This window comes from Hippopotamus amphibius, chromosome 6 (genome assembly GCF_030028045.1).
Source record: "Hippopotamus amphibius kiboko isolate mHipAmp2 chromosome 6, mHipAmp2.hap2, whole genome shotgun sequence".
Lineage (NCBI taxonomy): Eukaryota > Metazoa > Chordata > Mammalia > Artiodactyla > Hippopotamidae > Hippopotamus > Hippopotamus amphibius.
In genome coordinates, this window is record NC_080191.1 from 166,822,191 (window position 1) to 166,840,773 (window position 18,583).

Sequence of the window (18,583 nt, forward strand, 5' to 3'; positions counted from 1 at the left end):
AAAGTAGAAATCAAGAGGCAAATAGAGTTACATATATTTCTTTTTTAAAAAGGTTTAGGACACTGAGCTCCAGAGAGGAGAAGAAAGATTTTTTCCCAAAGTTCCTCCATTGAATAGAGGGACAGGAACCAGAACCCAGGTTGTCTAGCATCTAGTCTAATATTAGTTTTATCTCATCAGAACACGCACCATGTTTTCTATGCCTCAGAGAATCACTTTAGTATACAAACTCATGATCCCACCAAAATGTTGACCCCAGTTCAAAAAGCTTACCCACAGAGAATCTAACACACAGTGGGCACCCAATACATACTGCTTATTAAATAAATCAGCCAATCATCTTGTTTTAAAATTGCTTTGGTTGTCTCCCTCACCTCAGTATTACTGAGGGTATTGCTGTACTTGTGTTATCAGTTTTCTTTTTATGCTGATGCGTAAGTCCATGTCATCTCATTTTGAATTATTTGTAGGCTTGCAAATAAAGCATGATTTACATGATAACCTTTCTCTTGACACGTGGCAAATATTTCTCTTTTAAATCCCAGAAGAGAGAAAAAAGTAAACCAAATTTTATTTTAAGTACTGCTGGCAATGTTTAAAAATATCTCGAAATGAAAAAAGTGCCTTTGGGAAAAAAACTGCTTAAATAATCTAATTTTAAACTTACCAGATTTTTAACAATTAGAATGTTCATGTAATAAGTCTTAAAATTCTCCAATTTGTAAAGCATCGAAACCCAATTTAGTAGGTGAATGAGACTAAGGGCAAAAACATCTCAACATTTTTTTTTTTGAAGTCAGGATCACCTAGATTTTTTTGTTTTCAAAAAATTTAAAAGGAATTTCCAAGTTTCTTGTGATGAGGTGTGCTTGACATGTTCGGTATCAGTATTTGAGGAAATGAGAAAAACCCGATTGTTTCATATGGGTGATAGTTGTAGGAATGAATGGGGTAGGGAGAGAGAGACATGCTACTGGCAGATTGGCTTTGCTGCTTCCTCCTGCCTGCTAGTTAAGGGAATCTTTGATGTGTTTAGTTATCTTCTGAATGCTTCTGAAAGCTTCTAGATTTTTTTCTTGCAATCTAGTCCCTTTGAGCTGCTTCTCGGGCTAATGGCCAGTTCACAAATAGTAGATAAACAAAAACCTGACCACAGAATAGCAGTTTCCCTTTCTTTTTTCTTTTTTTTTTTTCCGACAATGTTTAAAGCCCACTTTCAATTATCTGTGCTCTCTGACTCACTGGTAGTGGGATTTGTTTCAGGTAAAAATCCAGGCAGAGTATATGCTTAAAAAAATAAAAATAAAAGCTCTGTGGAGAGGCAACAGGTGTCCCTTGGGATTTCTGCCAATGTACCATCAGTTGCGTCACAGCAGCAAAATACCATGGCCTCCCTGGGTGGGAGTCCCACGTTCCCAAAGACAGAGAGACAGAGACTGTTTCAAAAAGTAACTTGAGAGAACAGCAAACTAAAATTAGAACTATAGACATCAATCCTGGAAAAAAATCCACCACATTCTGCATGCAAGGATGCCGATGAGGATGAAGATATTGGGGGAAGTCATGTGTCTTCTTGGCCTCAGACACATGCCATCAATTTACATGTCTATTTTCTAACCCAAGCCTGTAGGACAAGAATTAGTTTCTCTCTTCTATATGTTCACTCTCTTAACACTAAAGAGGGAGGTAATAAAAATCAAGGTCCAGGCGGTAGGAGTCCTGTAGTGTTTCTGACAAAGGACATACGGACGTGTTAACATCCCATATTAATCACCCTGTAGCTTGTCTACTGAATCCTAATTGAGAGTGCACCTCCTAATCATGTGAGGTGCCCCTTAAACATCTAAGTCCCACGTACCATGAGGTGTCCCGTGATTCAAATGTGCACCCCTGGTTGAAAATCCTGTTAGGGGCCAGTCTATGTTTTAAACCCAGCCAAGGTTTAATACTTGACTCAAAGTATCTCCATCCCCAAACCCACAAGATATTACATAACTGCCTTGAAACTACGTCTGAGCAACATAGAGATAAATTCACGTTTTTGAGGAGTTACTGCAAAAAAATTATAGAAAAACAACAAAAGAAATCTCTTTTGGTAAGTTAAAGCCTTTGCAGAAGTCAATGGAGATAATTTGTTGAGTGTCCGTGCAGTATGCTTGCTGCTAAAACTACCAAGATGCCAAAGGATTAATTTCTCCCCTCTATGAGATGAGATCCCAATGAAAAGACAAACACAGCTAATAATAATGAAAGACTATAATTCTAACTCTAAATGCTTTATTGGTATGAGTTTAATTTCATAATCATGATATTATGGTATGGGGCTTGGTGTAGGCACAAGAAGTCTTATTTTACAGGGAAATAAAGATAAGATGGGTTGCTTAAGTCACTTAGTCTCTCTGAGCCTCTGTTTTGTTATCTACAAAATGAAGTTAAAATGTCTAATCAGAAGGTTTTAAGGGAGATGACATATATTAAAAGCCCTTTAAAAAAAATACAGTCTCATGAATGTTATTTACAGCCATTAATAGGTGACAAATCAGGAGACCCCGTGTTAACAAATCCAATATAACATAATTATTAGTCACTCAGTAGGCACAAAACAGCACAACAAATAGGGTTGGTAGCTTTTTTTTCTTTTGGCACACGGGCTTAGTTGCTCCGCGGCATGTAGGATCTTCCTGGAGCTGGGATCGAACCCGTGACCTCTGCATTGGCAGGCGGATTCTTAACCACTGCGCCACCTAGGAAGCCCGGGTTGGAAGCTTAAAGGCATAAAAGGACAAGGAGAAGGGAATGACGGAGACATCTAACTGGCCAACTCCAGACTCATTACTAACGCTGACAAGACTCATAAGAACTACCTGACTCAGACAATAAGTTACAAGCCAGGTAGCTAGTCAGTTGGAACAACTTTTAGAGTAGGTACCTAGCAAGAGTTCAAATGTTTTCCCACACAAAAATTCTGCTTAAAGAAACCAAAAGTGGAACCAAAGGCAGGCATCATTGCTGTGGGATGTTAAGTGCCTCTGTAGAGGTCATTAATCACTACGACTTTATATTCTAGCCTCCTGGGTAACCCACTAGAACTCTGAAAGATGGATGGAGAAGAGACATGGAATGGTGGAAATCAACAGCTCTTGAGTCTGTTGATGGATCCCCAGACTGTAAGCTCCTGGAGGGCAGCCCAATGCACTATTCTTATCTCCATCCCCTGCAGTTAACAGTGTGCCTGGAACAACGCTGCAACTCATTAAATATTTTGAATTAAATGAAATGAATTCCCTTTGATATTTAAGAATCTTTAGGACTCAGACAGGAAAAGTGACTTGTCCAAGGTCCATTAGAACTGGGATAAGAACAGGGATCTCCTATGCCCAATATGTATTCTGTTGTTTTTTACTGTGTTATGTTTTACTTATCCTACAATGGTCTCAGAGCTTTAGGTGTTTGTTTTTTAACTACAAAGTAGTTTTTCTTAAAATCACATCCCAGCTCTCATAAACTAGTTACTGCATAGACATTTCCTTTCTCTCCTGCAGGGTAAACCATTCTGGTTTCAGAGAAATGATTATTCTATACCTTACATATGTCGGTTCACACCCCTGGTTTGACGCTAACGCTGGTGTGAAACTCAGAACACAGTTGAATCTTCATTGGGAATAAACGTGTAGTTCTCTATAAAGTAAGAAAGTCAGGTTACTGCCTTCCATGTTCTGGAATCTAACTGATGTTTCTGGTAGCCAAACTTCTTTCACTTCTCCCAATTTACAGCCTGGATGTGTGAACATGGCATAATAAACTAATGAAGGCTATCCAATTCAACATATATAATCTGAGTCCCTACGATATAAGTGAAAATGTTTTATCTGATGCAGGCACCTGGGTGGCTGCAGGAATGTTAGCGGTTCATATTATACCCACAAAAAAGTTAATCTATGAGTGGAGATTTGAGAGTGAGATGTTTAAGATCAGAGACTGTGTCTTAGTTTTCTTTTACATTCTCAGAGCTAAGAATATCAGGAACATAGTAGATGCTCAATAAACGTTTGTTTAAATAAATAACAGAAATTATAGTGTTGATTGTGAGAAATGCAGTATGTGAGGGACAAAGACTTAGGTCATATACAGTATACCAGTAAATATTAATTAGATGTAAGGGAGGTCAGAGAAGATCTCGTGGAACAAGGGGGATGGCAAATGAACTCAAAAGAACTGAAGAGAGGCACATGACAATGGGATGAAGGTAACTCTATATTCGCTCTAAGATGGGCTTCAATTTAAGCAGTCTAATATTACACTACCATGGGTTAATACCAGGACATTTTAAGAAGTTCAAAATGAACCTATAGAATAAGCATTTAAAGATAACCAAGGAGTTGAAATTAAATGGCTGGAGGAAGCACAGAGAAGGTGTTTTAAATGAGCCCATTTTCTGATATAACCATGAGGCAAGCAATTTCTTCTGCATTTCATTTCCATTCTTTCCCAAAGCAACCAAAAACTTATAACACGATCACATATGCCAAGCTACCATATTGATTAGTTAGATGATATCAAATCTTCTACAGTGAGGTGCCCAGAGTGGTTCTTTCACAGATACAATCAGTCCCCTAAGGTCTAAACCAGTGCTTCTTAAAACTTAATACATATACAAATGACAAGCAGATGTTGTCGAAATGCAGCTTTGACTCAGTAAGTCTGGAGTAGGGCCTGAGACTCTGAATTTCTAACAAGTTTTCAGGTGATGTAAATACTGCTTGTCGATGGATTACACCTTGAGTAGCAAGGTCCCAGACCCAATGTTTAACTTTGACTATCAATTTGCATCACTTGGAGAGCTTTTTAAAAATACCTATGTTCAGGTTCTACTCCAGAACCAATTAAACCAGGATGTCTAGAGGTGTGGCCTAAGTATCTTCATGCTTCGAAGGCTCCACAGGTGTTTCTAATAGACCAGCCTAAGCCTGAGAACCTAGCTGGACAAAGAAAAGATGTGGTACAGGTTGCAGAGGTAAAAAGTAGAGAAGATCGAGAGAGAGAGAGAGAGGGAGAGAGAGAGGGAGAGAAGATCTTTCCTCACTGTAAATCAATGCTTCTCAAACTTTAACGTGCGTACAAATAATCTGGGGATTTTGTTAAAAATCAGATTCTGATTCAGTAAGCCTGGAGTAAAGACCAAGAGTCTGCAGTTCTAAAGCGAACCACATTTTGATTATCAAGAGTCTAAGTGAGTGATTCCCCAACACTGTTGCACCTGAGATCTTTAAAAAAAAAAAAAAAACCTATGCATCTCTCCCACCCTAACATTCTAATGTAACTAATAAAGGGTTTGACCAGCCATGAGGATGTCTTAAAAAGCATGCCAGATGATTCTAATGTGCATCAAAGTTTGTGAACCACAGCAAAGCATAAATTCTGTCAAAGCTGTTGAGACTATGCACCAACCCAAATCTCTGAGGCAATATTAGTTACCATGGTACACAAGGATCACTGAAATTACACCGTAAATTGATTGCTAGGTCAATTGATTCCTTTTCCTCTCCTCTTTACTCTAACAGGAAGTGATGCAAAGCAATAAGGAAGCAAAAAAAAAAAAAAAATTGATCCTATTTGTAAATAACTGATGCTCAACTTGCTGGAGACTCTGGACAAGTGCTCTAAGAAAGGTTTTCAAATGCTGGAGGTAATGTGAAGGTTGTCAAATACTGGCAACAAGATTCAAGATTAATTGGGCCATTAGCCTCTTTTCTGAGATGGAGAATACTTGAACTCTCAACTGCACCACGTAATAATACTTTGAGTATTGAAAGAGTTTCTAGTAGAAAAAAAATAAGTATATATGCTTAATTTGAAAATGTCTTCCTGGAATTAAATTTGAATCCGTTGGGGGAAGAAGTTTGTACATGACAGCATAAAGTACTTAAGATGCACCAATTCAAATGGGATATGGATACATTCCTCTTAACACACATTTGTTCTTCTACAATAAAATTTCAAGTTAGCTACCATTTTTAGCCTTGCCATTTGCATCAACTCAGAAAGTGAGGACAATGTGTAAATAATTAGCCATTCTTCATATGATCACTATCTGGCTAATTGTTTCATAAAGGAAGTCTGAGAACGAACATGTATAAGGACTTTCATCACGTCTTTTGCCCAAAGCAATTATGGTACCTCTGTAAAATGACCACAATATTGGCTTGGGGCAAAATTATTAATTGCCTTTGGGTCAGTGCTGTGATTCACACCTGTTTCACTGCTATCTGGATTTCTATAGAACTTCTGGCCTCATTCTTCTCAGATATACTTCTGAGATTCTTTCTCCTTTCTGAAATCCCAAGATTGGCAGAATAGCTAGAATGCTGCTGTTCTCAGTATGAGACATAAACCACCTAGAACTTTATGTGACATGTGGCATATTTTATGGGCAAAGAGGAGAAATAAAAAATTATCACTAAGAGATATATCCTCCTCTTATGATAGGCCAGGAATTAGTGCATGAATTGGAGGCAAAAATGTTACCAAGAATCTTTGCCAAATAGCCAAGTTTAATAATCAAACAGCAGGTGTCCTCTAAATACAAAAAACAAAAAATGCTTCTTAGTAACATGATACTCAGTTGTTAATCTCAGGTTCTAGAATTACTTACTCAACTGGAGTATTACAGACCTCTATGAGTTAAGATGTGGTTTCTCATTTTAAAATGGATTCTACAATAGAGTTAATAGTTATATGCCTCATGTGTATTTGTTGACATGGGATCTCTCATAAATGTACATCATCATTAGTCAAGGAAATGCTCATCAGCAAATTATAAGAATAATTTATCTCAATTAAAAATTGCCAGCTTGTCTGAATCCACGTTGATTCAGTTATTTTCATCCTGTAAAGGCTTACCTGGGTTGAAACACTCAACTCTTCTAATTAGATATTTTATTGAACGTGTACCTGCTATCATTTGACACTCCAGTTTTATTAATCAGTCCAGAAATAGGTAACCCACCACCACTCCCTGATCGTGAGCACATTACCACAATGACTGACTGACATTCTTGGTTTAAAAATAAAACCTTGTTTCAAATATAGCTTCTCGAGTTCTGGGTAATGAATATAGTTTCATAAAAGTTGACATCATTTCTTCTGATTTCACCACAAGTAAATACATCCAGTATTCCTACTGGGTATCTGACCACAGCACTCAAGACTCTTGCAAGCTGGTGGGCGTTTTCAAGAGGAGGAGGAGGAGGAGCAGAAGGAGGAAGAGACCTGCATAGATGGAGTTAAACCCAAAAGCCATCCAATCTTACAATTTTAATAGTCATTTTGTTTGTGGGACTTAAATGCCATCAGAAGTTGATATTTACTGTTCATTTTTCAGTTAGTGTGTGTACATTATGCAGATTTGCTTATGAGGAGAATATTAATATACACATACCCAGAACCAGTGTATGCACCATGCCTGGAGCCAAGCAGTACTCCCATACACTGTTCTTCTTAGAGGTCAGTTCTAACGCACACTGTTTCAAATAGACCCAATTTCTCTGCTGATATATATTCAAAATGCAGTAGGATGTGGCCATATACACCCAGAAATACCATCTTCGTGGGGTGGGGGTGGAGAAATCCAAACATTTTTTCTATAGCAATGCATTATTGGATATCAGATACAAACGTGCCTGTCCGCAATCCTGAAGCAAATGAAATATATTTATTTGAAACCATCCATTCTACAGAAGAGAAATTGTTTTATCAACACATCTTGCCTCCCCCACCATCTAAAAACTCTTCCCACCCCCCTACCTAAAAAGAAAAAAAAAACAAAACTCATCACACTTCACTACGCAACTGATGGAGTATTAAACACTGTCTTCCAAGCTGTGGGAGTTAAAAAGAAGTCGCCTTCCTGCCACACTTCCCTGGTGCTGCAACGGACATAGCATCTCCTCCTATCGACCTAGTATGATGCTCGCTCCCCCAAGCACTGCAGTCCCCTCGCTGAGGACTGCCCTGGCCACACGCACACGCAGCGGGAAGTCCCCCGATGGGGACAGTCACATACCTTTGCTCTCCATTTCGGTCCCTTTCGAGTGCTAGGAAGTTCAATGGAAGTTGGCCGGAAGATGTGGGCCCGCTTCGGATTCCCAAATCGGGGAAGCCAACGTGATGATTTCGCCCGTACTTCCTTTCTTCCCCTCAGGCTTCCTGAAAGATGGGATTTCTTAAACCTTGGAGCTGCAATCAGCCACCCAGCAGCAGCAGCTGCAGCAGCAGATCCCCTCCACAGGGGAGAGGTTGCGAGCTGGTACTGATATCACGAACGGTGCCCGCTCAGTTTGTTTTTTTTTTTTACCTGGGTCTGGAAGCTGCAAGCAGGAGCTGTCCTCCGAGAGTGGTGCTGCAGGTGTAGTGACAGATCATCCCACTTCGCTCTCTGGATGTACAGCGGATTTGCATGGGCGCTGGCACGCATGCGCAGGGCGTCCCCCCCCCCCCGCCCCCCCGCCCTTCTTTGCTTCTCTCCCCAATACGGTCCTCAGTTATCCCCGCTGAAGAGCCGTAGCATTCGGTCACAGGCAGCGCTGCTAAAAATAAACGCCGGACCGGATTTTCCTTTGCAAACCAGAAAATGGATTGGATTGGGATTGTGTATCCGTCCAATACGATTTTCCAGGATGCGTTACGGAAGCCTTAGAGGAAACTGGGGTCTCCGAGCTGGGTATTCTTTTATTCAGAAGCAGAAGGAAAAAAGAGGAGTGTATTTACAAATCCCATTTAATGGTCATAATTTGGGGTTCTCTGCCTAGTTGCTGCAGTAACTTTTCAGGTGTATGCTTCCTCCTCTTCTACCCACCTCCCCCAGCGACTTTACGTTTCTCTTTGCATTCCCATATTTGTTTTGTTTTTTCCTTCGGGGAGAGAGTGGGAGTAGCCCTGGAGCTACCAAAGATTGATATTCTCCCGCTTCTTGGCTACTCAGACTGAGTTTTCTTGCCTCCCTGAGATCCCTTTGGCCTCCACCTCAAAACTGTTCCATGAACAGGCTCCAGGGCTTCTAAAGTTCTCTGAACAAAGCCACCCAGGACGTTCTGCGATGCTGTAGCTTCTTTCAAACAGTCTACCAAGAAGCAGAGTCCTCAAAGGTGGGGAGGCCCTTTACTGATAAAAAGTACTTTAAAGCTCTATACATACTCATTTTTATAAAGATGCAGAGGAAGAGTGTTTTTCTTGTAGTAAGGTTCTAGGGAAGGTCTCAAAGCCAAAAATCCCTTAAAGTACTCTTTTCATATCAGAATATTTTAAAAGCGCACACCATGCTTAGTTTATCTGCAACATGTTTAATAGGGCAGGAGTGTATTTACTACCTTTTTCTTTTTCAGTAGTCCAAATTCTCCTGAGAGAATAGTAGTATTCTCTCCTTGAGAATAATAGTCTTATTCTTAGGCATAAAAACAGATCTAGAAAACTAATATCCGGAATGGCTAAGGGAAGAGCTGTGCAGATTAATCACACACCCCAGATTATATAAAGATCCCTCCACAGTAGACTTCTAATCCCAATTTTCAAAACATTGAAATACAATAAAATGTACTCGCAACAAGAAGCCTGAGGCGGACTATAATTCCATCTTCCTCTGGTGATTCAGAGGGCGTGCTGGGATTTCTCCAATGCCTTAGGGCCATGATTGCAAATATTAATCATGCTGGTTCAGCCACACATGGACCTCACGGTGGAGGACGCCTGTTGATCGAGTGCTGTGGCTCAGGGAAGCCTGCCGCCATGCAGCCCCGGGGAATCAAAACACTGGAATGTGGGATTCCAGAGGACACACCCTAGGGTCTACCAACCTTTAGGCGCTCCTATTTCATGCCCAAGTAAATATTTGGGGGGAAAGATCACAAAACTCAGTGTTTCTTTAAATTTTGATAGATTTTGGAAGTAGGCTAAGAGTGAGAGTAGACCCTTAAGAATAATAGCCTATATCATTGGGATAAATAATTTCTGCCCCTAACACTGCACCCATTACATGTTCTTTCCCTCTCAAAAGTTTTAGACAAGGAGATAACTTTAGAGTCCATCTATGTACACCCTTAATATTTATTATTTTACACATGGAGATGCAAGAAGGGAGCTTGATTTGTTAAGAGTCTCATAGTGGAGCAGAACCAGGCTCGGAAGCTAAGGGTCCTTGCATCAACTCCAAGATGATTTTTTATACGACCGCCTCCCCATTATCTACAGCGGACAGGAACAGAGAGAACTTCGGAGTTCATGAATTTTCATTGTTTTTACTCATAATGTTTAAAACCCAGATGTTTATTAAGTAGAAAAATAAATTTAATGCAAAATCTGTGGTGTGACACTCAAGACCTTTTTCTTTTTCTTTAGTATTTTTAAAAAAGTTTTTGTTGGAGGATAATTGATTTGCAATGTTGTGTTAGTTTCAGGTGTACAGCAAAGTGAATCAGTTATACACATACATATATCCTCTCTTGTTTTTTTAGATTCTTTTCCCATATAGGCCATTACAGAGTATTTTGTAGAGCTCACTGCGCTATATACCAATAGTGTGCATATGTCAAACCTAATCTCCCAATTTATCCCTCTGCCCCCTTATCCCCTGGTAACCATAAGTTTCTTTTCTACATCTGTGACTCTACTTCTGTTTCATAAATAAGTTCATTTGTACCCTTTTCTTTAAGATTCAACATATAAGTGATATCATATGATATTTGTCTCTGTCTGACCTACTTCACTCAGTATGACAACCTCTAGGTCCATCCATATTGCTACAGATGGCACTACTTTATTCTTTTCTATAGCTGAATAATGTTACATTGTATATATGTACCACATCTTCTTTTATCCATTCCTCTGTTGAGAGACATTTAGGTTGCATCCATGTCCTGGCTACTGTAAATAGTGCTGCAGTGAACATTGGGATGCATGTATCTTTTTGAACTATGCTTTTCTCCAGATATATGCCTAGTAGTTGGATGGCTGGGTCATGTGGTAGTTGATTTTCATTTTTTAAAGAATCTCCATACTGTCCTCCATACTGGCTGTACCAACTTACATTGCCACCAACAGTGTAAAAGCATTCCCATTTCTCCATACCCTCCCTAGCATTTATTGTTTGTAGACTTTTTGATGATGGCTATTCTCACCGGTGTGAGATGATGCCTCGTAGTTTTGATATGCATTTCTCTAATAATTAGTGATGTTGAACATCTTTTTATGTGCTTTTTAACCATCTGTATCACTTCTTTGGAGAAATGCCTGTTTAGATCTTCCACCAATTTTTTGATTGGGTTCTTTTTTGATATTATGCTGAATGAGTTCATTGTATATTTTAGAGATTAATCTCTTGTCAGTTGCTTCATTTACAAATGTTTCCTCCCACTCTAAGGGTTGTCTTTTCATCTTGTTTATGGTTTCCTTTACTGTGCAAAAGCTTTTAAGTTTAATTAGGTCCCATTTGTTTACCTTTGTTTTTATTTTCATTACTGTAGGATGTGGGTCAAAAAAAGATCTTGCTGAGATTTATGTCAGAGTGTTCTGCCTATGTTTTCCTCTAAGAGTTTTATAGTGTCTGGCCTTATATTTAGGGTTTTAATCCACTTTGAATTTATTTTTTGTGTATGGTGTTAGGGAGTGTTCTAATTTTATTCTTTTATATGTAGCTGCCCAGTTTTCTTAGCACCACTTATTGAAGAGGCTGTCTTTTCTCCATTGTGTAGTCTTGCCTCCTTTGTCGTAGATTAGGTGACCATTGGTGCCTGGGTTTATCTGGGCTTTCTATCCTGTTCCATTGATCTATATTTCTGTTTTTGTGCCAGTACCATACTGTTTTGATTACTGTAGCTTTGTAGTATAGTCTAAAGTCAGGGAGCCTGATTCCTCCAACTCCTTTTTTCTTTCTTAAGATTGCTTTGACTATTAAGGGTCTTTTGTGTTTCCATACAAAGTGTAAAATATTTTGTTATAATTCTGTGAAAAATGTCATTGGTAATTTGATAAGGATTGCACTGAATCTGTAGATTGTTTTGGATACTATCGTCATTTTCACAGAGTGGAAGAATACTAATTCTTCCAATCCAAGAACATGGTATATCTCTCTATCTGTTTGTGTCATCTTTGATTTCTTTCATTGGTGTCTTATAGTCTTCTGTGGAGAAGCTTTGCCTCCTTATGTAGTTTTATTCCTAGTTATTCTTTTTGTTGTGAGGATAAATGGGATTTTTTCCTTAATTTCTCTTTCTGATCTTTTGTTGTTAGTGTATAGGAATGCAGGAGATTTCTGTGTATTTTGTATCCTACAACTTTACCAAATTCATTGATGAGCTCTAGTAGTTTTCTGGTGGCATCTTTAGGATTTTCTATGTATAGTATCATGTCATCTGCAAACAGAGATAGTGTTACTTCTTTTCCAATTTGGATTCCTGTTATTTCTTTTTCTTCTGATTGCCATGGCGAGGACTTCCAAAACTATGTTGAATAATAATGGCAAGAGTAGACATCCTTGTCTTGTTCCTGATCTTAAAAGAAATGCTTTCAGTTTTTCATCATTGAAGATGATGTTTGCTGTGTGTTTGTCATATGTGGCCTTTATTATTTTGAGGTAGGTCCCCTCTATGCCCAGTTTCTGGAGAGTTTTTATCACAAATGGGTGTTGAGTCTTGTCAAAAGCTTTTTTGCATCTACTGAGATGATCATGTGGTTTTTATTCTTCAATTTGTTGATGTGGTGTATGACACTGATTGATTTGCATATATTGAAGAATTCTTGCATCCCTGAGATAAATCCCACTGGATCATGGTGTATGATCCTTTTAATGTGTTGCTGGATTCTGTTTGCTAGTTATTTTGTTGAGGATTTTTGTGTTCATAGTGATATTGCCTGTAATTTTTTTTTTAGTGATATCTTTGGTTTGGGTTTCAGGGTGATGGTGGCCTCACAGAATGAGCTTGGGAGTGTTCTTTCCTCTGCAATATTTGGAAGAGTTTGAGAAGGATAGGTGTTAGCTCTTCTCTAAGTGCTTGATAGAATTCACCTGTGAAGCCATCTGGTCCTGGACTTTTTTTTGTCAGAAGATTTTTAATCACAGTTTCAATTTCATTACTTGTGAATGCTCTGTTCATATTTTCTATTTCTTCCTGGTTCAGTCTTGTAAGATTGTACCTTTCTAAGAATTTGTCAGTTTTTTCCAGGTTGTCAATTTTATTGGCATATAGTTGCTTATAGTAGTCTCTTATGATCCTTTGTATTTCTGCTGTCAGTTGTAACTTCTTTTTTATTCCTAATTTTATTGATTTGAGTCCTCTCCCTTTTTTTCTTGATGAGTTTGGCTAAAAGTTTATCAGTTTTGTTTATCTTCTAAAAGAACCAGCTTTTTTGTTTCATTGATCTTTGCTGTTGTTTTGTCTCTATTTCACTGATTTCTTTTTTAAATAAATTTGTTTGTTTGTTTGTTTGTTTATTGGCTGTGTTGGGTCTTTGTTGCTGCACATGGGCTTTCTCTAGTTGTGGTGAGTGGAGGCTACTCTTTGTTGTGGTGCATGGGCTTCTCATTATGGCAGGTTCTCTTGTTGCACAGCATGGGCTCTAGGTGCATGGGCTTCAGTAGTAGTGGCATGTGGGCTCAATAGTTGTGGCTCATGGGCTCTAGAGCACAGGCTCATTAGTGGTGGCACACAGGCTTAGTTGCTCCATGGCATGTGGGATCCTCCTGGCCCAGGGATCAAACCCATGTCCCCTGGATTGGCAGGCGGATTCTTAACCACTGTGCCACCACGGAAGCCACTCTATTTATTTCTATGCTGATCTTTATGATTTCTTTCCTTCTACTAACTTTGGGTTTTGTTTGTTCTTTCTCTAGTTGCTTTAGGCGTACGGTGAGGTTGTTTATTTGAGATTGTTCTTGTTTCTTGAGGTAAGACTGTATTGCTATAAACTTCCCTCTTAGAACTGCTTTTGCTGCATCCCATAGGTTTTGGATCATTGTGTTTTTGTTGTCATTTGTTTCTAGCTATTTCTTTTATTTCTTCTTTGATTTCTTTAGTGATCCATTGGTTATTTAGTAGCATATTGTTTAGCCTCCATGTGTTTGTGTTTTTTACAGTTTTTTCCTGTAACTGATTTCTAATCTCATAGCACTGTGATCAGAAAAGATGCTTGATATGAGTTCAATTTTCTTAAACTTACCAAGGCTTGATTTGTGGCCCAAGATGTGACCTATCTTGGAGAACATTCTGTGTGCACTTGAGAAGAAAGTGTTTGGCTGTAATGTCCTATAAATGTCAATTAAGTCTATCTGGTCTAATGTGTCATTTAAGGCTTGTGCTTCCTTAATAATTTTCTCTCTGGATGTTCTGTCCATTGGTGTAAGTGGGGTGTTAAAGTCCCCCACTATGATTGTGTTACTGTCAATTTCCCCTTTTATAGCTGCTGGCATATGCCTTATGTATTGAGGTGCTCCTACGTTGGGTGCATAAATACTTATAATTGTTATACCTTCTTGAATTGATCCCTTGATCATTATGTAGTGTTCTTCCGTGTCTCTTGTAACAGCCTTTATTTTAAAGTCTACTTTGTCTGATATGAGTAGTGCTACTCCAGCTTTCTTCTGATTTCCATTTGCATGGAATATCTTTTTCCATCCCCTCACTTTCAGTCTGTGTGTGTCCCTAAGTCTGAGGTGGGTCTCTTGTAGACAGCATATATATGGGTTTTGTTTTTGTATCCACTCAGCCAGTCTGTGTCTTTTGGTTGGAGCATTTAATCCATTTGCATTTAAGGTAATTATCAATACGTATGTTCCTATTACCATTTTCTTAATTGTTTTGGGTTTGTTTTTGTAGGTCTTTTTTTCTTCCCTTCCTCTTTCATTTTCTTCTCTTGTATTTCTTACCTAAAGAAGTTCCTTTAGCACTTCTTGTAAAGCTGGTTTGGTGGTGCTTAATTCTCTTAGCTTTTACTTGTCTGTAAATCTTTTTATTTCTCTGTCCAATCTGAATGAGAGCCTTGCTGGGCAGAATATTCTTGATTGTAGGTTTTTCCCTTTCATCATTTTAAATATATCCTGCCACTCCCTTCTGACCAGCAGTGTTTCTGCTGAAAAATCAGCTGATAATCTTATGGGGATTCCCTTGTATGTTATTTGTTGCTTTTCCATTGTTGCCTTTAATATTTTTTCTTTGTATTTAATTTTTGTTAATTTGATTAATATGTGTCTCAGTGTGTTCCTCCTTGGGTTTATCCTGTATGGGACTCTCTGAGCTTCCTGGACTTGGGTGACTATTTCCTTTCTCATGTTAGGGAATTTTTCTACTATAATTTATTCAAATATTTCCTGAGGCTCTTTCTCTTTTTCTTCTTCTGGGACCCCTATAATTTGAATGTTGGTGCATTTAACATCCCATAAGTCTCTGAGACTGTCCTCATTTCTTTTCATTCTTTTTTCTTTATTCTGTTTGACATCAGAGATTTCAGTCATTCTGTCTTCCAGGTCACTTATCCATTCTTCTGCCTCAGTCATTCTGCTTTGATTCCTTCTAGTGTATTTTCTTTTCAGTTATTGTCTTACTCAAATCCATTTGGTTGTTCTTTATTTCTTCTAGGTCTTTGTTAAACTTTTCTTGTTTCTTCTTGATCTGTGCCTACATTCTTTTTCTGAGACCTTGGGTCATCTTTACTATCATTACTCTGAACTCTTCTTCAGATAGATTGTTTAATCGCCTCTTCATTTAGTTGTTCCTGTAGGTTTTTATCTTGCTCCTTCATCTGCAACATATTTCTCTGTTGTCTCATTTTGTCAGACCTACGGTGTTTGTGGTCTCCTTTCTGCAGGCTGCAGGATCATCGTTCCTCTTGCTTCTGGTGTCTGCCCCCTGGTGGGTGAGGTAGGTTCAGAGGCTTGTGCTGTTATCCCCTTGATAGGGGGTTTGACTGGTGTTGCGGTGAGCAGAGCCTGCCCTAGATGTTGAGCGGGGCCTCCCCATTGCTCTCTGGTTGTCACTGCCCTGTCAGGGGTGGGGTCTGCTCCCTGGTTGGTGGAGTAGAGGCCCCCAGATCTGTTTCTTAGCTGTGATTGTGATCTGTAGTGTGAGGCAGGCAGGATTGGAGCACTCCCACTGGGAGAGAAGCCACTGAATATTCCTCCTCTGGAGCTGTTCACCTGTAAGTGTGCTCTGTGGTGTCCCCTTTCACCTGTTGTGTGGGCTCACAGAGTATACTGTTGTTGGCACTGTTCTTGATCCCCCCTTAACTTTAGGTAGGCTGGCAATTGGCCCTAGTGACTCTCACCTGGCCACTGGTGTGGGTCCACTGAGGTCAGGTCCCAGAACTTCAGTAGCTGTGTACCTGGACCCACTGTAGGAGCCACGGAAGCAGCTTGCACTCTGATCTGCCCAACCCCTACACATGCGTGCCCACACAGCCCACAGCTGTTAAAGTCAGACCCATCCCAGCTGCAAGAGCACTTGTCCTTTTGGATGTTTTGCAGGAGCTGAATTTGGGAAGCTATCAGCAGAGGTGTAATTCCACAGTTTGCACAGCCGCAAAGAGATTTCAGCTCTTCTTCCTTAGTCACATGGCTCCTGGGGCTCAGCTGTGGTTTCAGCCCCTCCTCTAGGTGGATTTCCCAGTGGAGGGAGTTAGCTGTACCCTCCCAGGACAGCAGGATGGGTCCTAGTGCTCACTGGTGGAGTTCCTAGTAGTGAGAGCTATCTGCACCCTCCTGGGACAGCAGGGCAGGTCCTGGCACCCACTGATGGATTTCCTAGTCATGGAAGCTATCCTGTGCCCTTCTGGGTCAGCAGGGGTGGGGCCTGGCATCTGCCCAAGGGCCTGGAAGAGGTGGCCAGTGCCAGCCTCTGGAGCCCAAGATAGCTGTGGCATCTTGTGCCCACCCCCGGAGCTCCTGCAGGTGATGTCCTGTTGCTTGGGAGTACTCACAGGGATAGAAGATCTTATGGTGGTCCTTCCCCTCTCCTCATGCACCTCCCAATAATGGTGCCTTGCCTCTCTGGCGGGCGCAGGCTTCTTCCTAATACACCCTCAGTTGTCACAGCCCAACCTCTCCAGGCTGCTTCCACAGCTAACCTTGGTCCTCTCTCTAGGACTGAGCTTTGGAGTCTGAGCTTCAGCACCCAACCCCCACCCTCACCAACAGAGGAGTGTCTCAGGTTGGGGAGTGCAGGGTGGTGTGGAGGTTTTCTTGTCTTTTCAGACATCTGAGGTCCTCTGTCAGCACTCAGTAGCTGTTCTGTGTGAATTGTCCCACTTGTAGATGTATTTTCAGTGCTTCTGTGGAGGGAGGTGATCTCTGCTTCCTACTCCTCCACCACCTTGATCCCTTCCAAGACCTTTCTATTACCTGGATCCAAACTACCTTTCAGGTCTTCTCCAAGCTTATCTCCCAGACAATACTTGCCATTATCATAAGCAAACCTCAAGATTCTCCTTTTCCATACCTTTACATACATAGTCATTTTTTGGAATATCTTCACCTTCTTACACTACTACATATCTTAACGTCTACATACCTAAATCTTATATTTTCCTCAAGATTCAGCTAAAATTCTGTCTCACTCCTACAGTTTTCCCTGATCCTTTCAACCTGAAAATATTGTCTAATAGGCAGAGCAATGTTGCTATATATTTGCCTCTCTTACATCACTTGTTACTTCCTATTCTGTATTATAATTACATGCATATCTCATTCCTGTTTCCCATCCTTACTTAAAAAATAGGCTCCTGGTTCATCTTTGTAGTATATAGAGTGACTTGAGTATAGGAAACACTAAATGTTTGAGGAATTAATAATATTTAGTCTATATGTTTTGTGTATGACATTGACTACTTGCACTGTGATAGCAAATAGTGATGATAATAATATTGGGCTGACACGACTAAGAGCTTACTATGTGCCAGGCACTATTATAAGGTTTCTAAATGTTTTAATTAATTTTATCTTCACAAAACTCTGTGAGTTTAGTACTGTTGTCTGTATTTTAAAGATGAGCAATCAGAGGCATGGAGAAGCTAAAGTATGAATAAAATAAAATCTCTGCCCTAGAGAAACATAAAGCTTATTAAAGGTGATAGAAACAGAAATGATTTTAAAATATGTGGTAAGGGATAAACAGAAATCGTCACAGGTAGAGTGGGAGCACAAAAGTTGGGCAGTTAGCCAGCCTGTAGGTTTTAGCAATTAGAAGCTGGAAAACTTAAAGGTCTTCCCCATTTTTTTTAAAAAGAAAAGGGTCTACCCACCCCCTAAATGGGAGAGGATTTAGGGGCAGAATTTCTTCATGAATGTGTTAGTAAGAAATCATTCCACCTGGTTATAATGAACCTGCTTGATGATAAATTTAGAAAAGGGAAAATAGACTAGTAGCCTGGTAATTTGCTATTTCAAGATGCCAAGAATTAGGTGGGACTAGATCCCCTGTATTTGGGGTACCCCATTCACCATCAAAAACTGCCCTAGTTTGAACAACAAATCATAAAGGCAAAGTACTTATATTACAAAACTGAATGAGAGTCGTAGCACTACCAACACTGACACTCCTGCCTAATT

General features: G+C 39.8%; 1 protein-coding gene across 1 annotated transcript in view; it reads right to left on the minus strand.

The window, feature by feature from the left end:
- FGF12 (fibroblast growth factor 12) overlaps positions 1 to 8,424 on the minus strand; it is a 526,043-nt gene extending 517,619 nt beyond the window's left edge. Inside the window, exons 1-2 of the mRNA XM_057739036.1 lie at positions 8,354 to 8,424; positions 8,063 to 8,205 (exon numbers count right to left, since the gene is read on the minus strand). Coding sequence (XP_057595019.1) covers positions 8,063 to 8,075 — 13 coding nt within the window. The 5' untranslated portion in view covers positions 8,076 to 8,205; positions 8,354 to 8,424. The remainder of the gene's footprint in view (positions 1 to 8,062; positions 8,206 to 8,353) is intronic.
- Positions 8,425 to 18,583: the final 10,159 nt, after the last annotated feature.